Source organism: Apis dorsata, unplaced genomic scaffold (assembly GCF_000469605.1).
Source record: "Apis dorsata unplaced genomic scaffold, Apis dorsata 1.3 scaffold_887, whole genome shotgun sequence".
In the NCBI taxonomy this organism is placed as follows: domain Eukaryota; kingdom Metazoa; phylum Arthropoda; class Insecta; order Hymenoptera; family Apidae; genus Apis; species Apis dorsata.
This window is the reverse complement of record NW_006264003.1, coordinates 145,445-153,219: the sequence shown is the minus strand read 5'-3', so window position 1 is coordinate 153,219 and position 7,775 is coordinate 145,445. Positions and strand designations below refer to the sequence as shown.

At 19.8% G+C, this 7,775-nt stretch overlaps 1 protein-coding gene across 3 annotated transcripts in view; it reads left to right on the top strand.

The window, feature by feature from the left end:
• The window catches only part of LOC102681098 (forkhead box protein O), a 344,280-nt gene that overhangs the window by 220,023 nt on the left and 116,482 nt on the right, over positions 1 to 7,775 (top strand). For all 3 annotated transcript variants that reach the window (XM_006623397.2, XM_006623396.2, XM_006623398.2), the window contains 3 exons: positions 1,075 to 1,190; positions 2,105 to 2,334; positions 6,622 to 6,945. In XM_006623397.2, the coding sequence (XP_006623460.1) occupies positions 1,075 to 1,190; positions 2,105 to 2,334; positions 6,622 to 6,945 (670 nt within the window). The remainder of the gene's footprint in view (positions 1 to 1,074; positions 1,191 to 2,104; positions 2,335 to 6,621; positions 6,946 to 7,775) is intronic.

The window sequence follows — 7,775 nt, the reverse complement described above, 5'->3', positions numbered from 1 at the left end:
ATATATATATATATATATATATATACATGTATATATGTATATACATATATTGTATACATATACAATATTCAATATAATATAACATATATAACATAACATATAATGTAACATATAACATATATAACATATATGACTTTAATTTAAGAATTATTTATTATTTGTTTATATTATACTTATGTCAAAAAACATATGATTTAGTATCTAAGCAAATATAGAAACAAAATGACAATATTGATAATATTTTATTATTAATAATTAATATATAATAAAATTATTTAATATCAAAAATAATGATGATGATTTAATATAAAAAATAATTATTGTAATATCAATTGGAATAATCTTAGATTAATTTAATTTATTTAAATTAATATAATCCGAAAAATTTATATCCCTGTTAGTATAGATAGAAGCTTTACTGTATTTTCTAAACTAATAATTTTTTGATATAAATAGTTTAATACTTTTTTTAAAAAATGACTAACATCTATTAGCATATTAAAAATTATATGATTTTAAAAAGATAAAGATCACTTTTATATGATTTCTTTTATTATTTCTATATATTCATGTACAGAAAAACTATTTTAATCTTTTATTTCTAATTTATCTTCAGACAACATTCATACAATGATCTGTGGATACGATTATAGTATTTCATTTAATTAATTGTAGATAACACTAATTATAGTCAGCTCTCATAAATTGATTATACAATGTCTGTAATAATCTTTTTTAATTTTATGTTCAAAATGTATATTTGTGTATATATAAATCATATAAAGAAAGATTCATACTACATAATGTATCTTTTTAAGTACTAAATTTTGTACTTAGTATTTTTTTATAAATTTTTTTAAAAACATTTTTTTCATAATTTCTTTCTTATAAAATATTCCACTTAAACTTTTCATTTAAATTAACATTTTTAACATTTATATATAATTTGTACAGTTTTTTCCTATAATTCATAGCTACTATTTTTCTATCTTTTACTATTATCTTTTTCGTATACATAGTTTGTATTTAAATATCTGCACATTTAAAATACATTTGAACCAATTTTTATTCGAGTCCTCGAGCTTCGAGCAATGCCTCATCCTGTGGTCGATTAAGTCCAATCACGGCGATTCCTAGGAAACCGGAATGGACACCAACATACACACTCTCATATAGTCCAGAACAATTAGGTACGCACTATGATTTCATGTATGTCTTTTTTTTTCTTTCACCAGCGTTTATTGTTTATTTTGTAACATTTTTTTTTTCTTTTTTTACTTCTCTATTTCGTCGCATTCTTAATACATGCGCATGATTGATTCTAAAATTTCAAAAGTTTGCTACACGAAGCGAACGGCTAAGCTCTATCTTCTTAGAAATAATTTCAAATTAATTCCGTACTTCAATTATAATTTTAGTAAATTATGCTTTTTTTATTATTATATAAAAGTTTCAAATTCAATTGAGATTGCTTCAAGTTTAGATTGCTTAAAATTATTAAATAATAAATTTTAATGTATCATTTAGATTTTTTAAAAAAATTTATTACTATTATAATAATTTTATTACTAAGTATTTATCTTAAGTAAGTATCTATTATACATTAATATATTAAAAAAATATAGTGAAATTATTAATAAGTAATCAAATATAATATAAACTTAATAATAAGTAAAATTCAATAAAAAATTTTTTATAATGAAATTTAATTACTATTCATAAAATCTGATGTTTATTTTTTTTAATTATAAAGTATTCAGATTATGTAATTATTTTCGAATTAGAAAAATTTAATTTCTATTTAAATAATTATTTTATCATAACTACGCAATAGATAATTCAGAATAAAACACAAATATATAATTTTATGAATGTTTATCCATAATTTTATCAAGAATCAAAATACGAATTTCTATTAAAAGTAGTTATATTTTGTTTAAATCTTAGAGAAAAATATTTTCAAACGATCAAAAGTTATTAAAATTTCCAGTGTTGCTTCAAATCAAAGCTCTAAAGGCGCAGCATGAAACGTACGCATAAGTAAAAAAACAATAAAAGAGTTTAGTTTTTAGTTAACATATTTTTTCATTGAATACAACTGTAGCTGGTAGCCTCGCAGAAACGATGAAATTGGAATCCTATCAAATGTATCATACGACACAACCGAGCCACCAGCATCATACAGGACCACCACCTTCTTATTACGAATCCCAATATCAGAGGAGCAATAGCCTGTCGTCAGGATCGTCCTCCTTCGCTCTGCAGCCAACTCCTCAATCAGCAAACCAACAAAGATGCCCAATTCACGGTTTGCAACCGTGTGCCTGTCAAATGGTGAGTGGAAAAACATTTAAAGGATAAGCTACTCTATACTATACTATATTAGTATACTATATACTATAGTATATAGTATACTATAGTATATAGTATACTATAGTATATAGTATACTATACTACTATTCTATACTATACTATACTAAGCTCTACTATTATAATATTCAATATAGTATTTGAAAAAACAAAACTTAGAAATAAGTAAAAAAAAGCTTTTAGTTAGCTTTTACTATTTTATTATTTAACTTAGTTCTGATAGTTTATGAAAAGATGAAAGATTACCCTAGTTTAAAAATTTTTTGTCAATAAAGAGAATAAACATAAATTCTTATTTTTTAATTTTCTTGGAATTTTTTTTATAGTTTTTCCGATATTCTTGAATGTATATAATGCAACTTTTTTTGTAGATATTTTTAATACATAGTTTTCAAGAGTATTGTTTATTTTTTTATTTTATTTTTTATTTGAATTAGGGATGAGTTATGAAATTTTGAAATTTTTCAAGTCAAATTGTTTCGTATCATAAAACTTTTTATTATTTTTGTAATTCGAAACTCTTGAAATCAAAGAATAATTTGCATAAAAATTAAATTTCTAATAATTATAATTATTGATTGATTATAAATTGAATCTAAAGAATTTTAGAAATTAAAATTTATGAAAATTTTAATTCTTCACTAAAATATTTTTTGGAAAAGAAAAAAAGAAAAAAAATATTTTGGATTTTGAGAGTTTCGAAAGTATTTAAGACTTTACAAAATTTTGAATTTGAATTTCATAAATCTAAAAACCCATTTCTATTTTGAATCCTTTGTCTACCTTTGATATATTTTTAGAATAGAAATATCGCAAAATGAAATTGATTTTATTATATTTTCAAGATAATATGAATTTGTTACTTATATTGTTACTTATATTGTTTTATTCTTCTTGTTTGGATTTGACAAATATTGAAATCCAAATGTAAACATACGATTACATAATTCATTACGTAATTATTTTGAAATGACATAGTTTGTATTTCGAAGAAAATTATGTTTAGATTATACTTTTCAATCCTATTGTTGAAGATTTACATACTATATTTTTTCTCGACCTCTTATTCCTTTTCTACATATTCATTAAATCATTTTACGAAAAATGTTATTTTAAAAAAAATTTAACAAATTATATGCTTATAAATTATCTCAGAAATTAAATATATGATTCTGAACGAAATATTCTCCTATTTTAATTAATTTTTGTATTCAAAAACAATTTTATATTTAAAAGATTTAAGCATTCGAATTTTTCATTTTATTTTCTTTATATTGATATAGAATATTATTTAAAATATTTTTTTATTATGTTCGAATAGTATAAAACATAAAATTTATCATATTAAAAATAAAATAAAACTTTCAATATCATAAAATTCAAAGAAAAACATAATTATTTTTCTATTTTTTTATTTTATTTTATTGTATGTATTCTAAAAATATTATTTCATTTACTTAATTATTTATTATTAATTATGTATTTATATATAGTTATAAACAGTATATATATATAAGTATAAAACAAATCATTCTTTGTCGAATAACTTAAATATCTTTAAATTATCTTTCAATTTGAATTATTATTTATAAGAATATAGCTTGTATTGTATTCATTTATTAGTATCATATATAATTAGTATCATATATGGTTATATAGTATATAATATCATATATGGTTCTCAAAATGAAGACATATATTTATGTTTAGAAATATATGTGCAAATTGTTTAGCATGTAGCATTGCAATAGTGTTTGAATAACGATGAGTTTTTTGTTTATAATATTATTAAATTGTCAATAAAAAGAAAATCTTTGATTAAGTTCGATGTTAGTCATATATAATTAAAAAAAATAAAAGATAAAATTACATTTAGCACTAAGTCTTGAAGTACGCCATTTCTACAATTTTTAAAAAAAAAGAGAATTAAATTCAGTTTGAATGATTCTTATCACCATTGAATCTGTATTTTTAGAATTATCAAATTATAAATCTTTTCTATATTGAAACACGTTAGATATGTAGTATGTGTTAAATAATTAATCAAAGCATCTCATATGTCAGTTTCAGAGCTGATTAGATAGATAAGTACGTAGAATGAAATCTCAAATTGGACGAAAATCATTTTAGAATTTGGAAATTAAGTAATCTTCGAGCTTATTTTTATTTGATAATTTAAATAATTTTTAAATAATTCGATATTTTTAATTAATTTTCTTTATTATTTGTCTAATACATTGTATTAATGGTCAGTTAATAATTGTTAATCGAAATTTTATTAATTTTATTAATTTTTTATTAATTTTTATTAATTTTACTTAATTTTAAAATAATTTTATTTTTTTATTTTTGAGAATAAAATGATTATTTAATAAATAATTAGTATTTATTATTTATTTTTTTATTTTTGAGAATAAAATGATTATTTAATAAATAACTAGTATTTATTATTTAATAATTACTTAATAATTATTAAATTAATAATTTAATAATTAGAGTTGAGATTATAATTATTATCATATAATATATTGATTAATGAATTATATATCGATAAATCTATTGTGTAATATTACTAATCAACATGTTGCACTAAATTGCATATTTTTATTATTAAATAAATTATTTTTAGATAACTTAGATTAACTTTCAACAAGAAAGTTTTTTTATACAATTCCTATAAGATATTATAACCAATAAAAAGGTTATGAAGAATAATATAAAGTTTAAAAAGTTAATTAATTAATTAATTAATTAAATGATTTCAGATATTAATAATTCTCTTTATCTTTATATTATCTTTTGTATAATATTCGTGAATTTAATATCCGCAATTGATTGCTGAAAAATTTATAATATGTAATCTGTCTATAATAACTTTGCACAATCATGAGAATTTGATGTTTATAATAAAATTAATGTTTATAATAAAATTATAATGAAATAATTAAAACATTATATAAAACCTCAAAATAAATAATACAGCATATAATATAAATATAAATATATATATATATAGCAACAGTAAATAACACTATTACTGATATTAGAATGTGCAAAAGATATAATTAAAACCAATCTTCTGCGGATATAAGAGTTTTATATTTAGTTATTCTCCTACTAATGTTCATCTTAATTGAGTAATGAATAACTTAATTCTTTAGATTACTTGAATTTTGATCTTTAAAATTTCTCTCTTACAAAAAAATTATTTTTGATCGAATTTTGTCAATCAGTAATTGTAAATTTTATTTTGCGGTCAAAAATCATTAAGTTTCCATTAGATTAATTTATTTGTCATTATACAATTAATTGTTCTATTAATTAATATAAAATTTTTATACAGAATTGAATGAAACTCTAAATAAGAAAGGATGAATATTCAATAGAAATGAAATGATTCGTAATTGAGCAATAATTTTTCAATTTTAGCAATAATCAAACTTATTTTTTTGCTTCTATCCTTAAATAAAAAATAAATTCTTTCGATCATAAATTAGATTTTAGAAAATATATTTGATAATGTCGTTTGAAATATTACATTTGCTTGATTATTTAAATTTATGTTTAGAGATCTTCTTTCTTATGTTTAAAGATTATGCTCAGAGAGTTACACTGTAACTTATGTTTGTAATGAAATATTTACAGATTATATATACGATGACACAATATTATAGAATTATAGAAACTAATGTATGGTAGTATTTTGGAAAAGATAAAACATATTTATTTCTTCTTAAATGCTTGAGATCAATTGAATGCTTAACATATTATATATGCCTCGTAATACCGTGATTTTCCTCAAACGGTTCGATTTAAATGATTTCACTGAAAAAATTATTGCGATATAAATTATTTAAAAATATTGTGACAATTGAATCTCTTCCGTGATAAATTTATTTTACAAAATAATTATTCTATATAGATTTAACTTTTATTTATAGTTTTGGAATAAATATTGATTATAATCTAATTATTTAATGCAATCTCTTTTATCCAAGAGAAATGAAATAAATTTAATATTCTCAATTTAATAAAATAAAAATTAAATAAAAAAGAATATTAGTATTATTTTTAAAAATAATCGCATGTGATATTATTTCATATTACATAATCTCTTTTTTATTTGTAATTAAATTTTTCTTTCTCATTCTAATATTTATCATTATATCAGAATAAATAATTTATGAATCAATAATTTAATTTTATTTTTCAATTTCAATCATTATACCCTTTTCCCTTAAAAATTATTAGAATTTGAGTCCAGTGGCTGGAATGTCGCCATCATACCAGCAAAGCGAACCAAGCCCCACAACGTTAGGAAGTAATCAGCAGCAAACTCTTCAATACATGATGCAGACGCAACAATGTCAGCAGCAACAACTACCACAACGACAACAGCAATCACAAACGGGAGTAACAGACTCCAGTTCATCACAAACATCTACACCATGTGACCCTACACCAAGCACTATGATGGGCCAATTGATGGGAGCCCTGAACAATTCAACACTCCTTGATGATTTAAATATTAACATTGAATCGCTGCACGGTGGATTTGATTGTAACGTAGAAGAGGTACGTTCTGTTTTTATATTTTTGTTATAGAATAATAATAATACATTTAGAATAATTAAATATTTTAATTATAAAAAAATGATTCATAAATTTTAAATCCTTTTTAGAAAAATATTCTGGCATTCAAATTTTATTTAAAAATTTATTTAAAAAATACTATTATATAATTTTTTTTAACTGTTATATTAAATTTTCCAATATCCAAATTTCTAATATTTGAATATCTATTTTAATAGCTGATTTTAAATTACAAATTATTCATAAACTATGGATTGTATAAAAAAAAATAGTTCATATAAGAAAAATTTTTTATAAATTTTTATAGAATTTTAATTTTTTTATAGAATTTTTTATAGAATTTTATAGAATTTTTATAAAATTTATGAAGATCAAGGAATATGCTCTTGTTTTTCATACAATAAGCTTTACAAACTTTAAATTAGAATATCTGCTAAATTAGTGATTTTTCGATACAAATAGCTTATGATATAATTTTATAGAGAATAACGAATTGCATTAATGCATTGAAAAATATATAATTCCATTTAAAACAACATATATTATCTTCATATATTCTTCTCGATATATTTGTTTGTATAACTTATACTGATATATAAAAATATAAATAAATATAAAAATTATATATATATATTATAAAAATTCACTTCTTATTTGAACTATTTTTTTATAAATAAATAATATAATAAATAATTTAATCTAATAAATAATCTAATAAATAATCTAAGAGTAATTTGTATTTTTAAATTAAAACTATTATCGTATATAATTAATTATTATATAATTAAAATTATATAATTAAAATATATAAT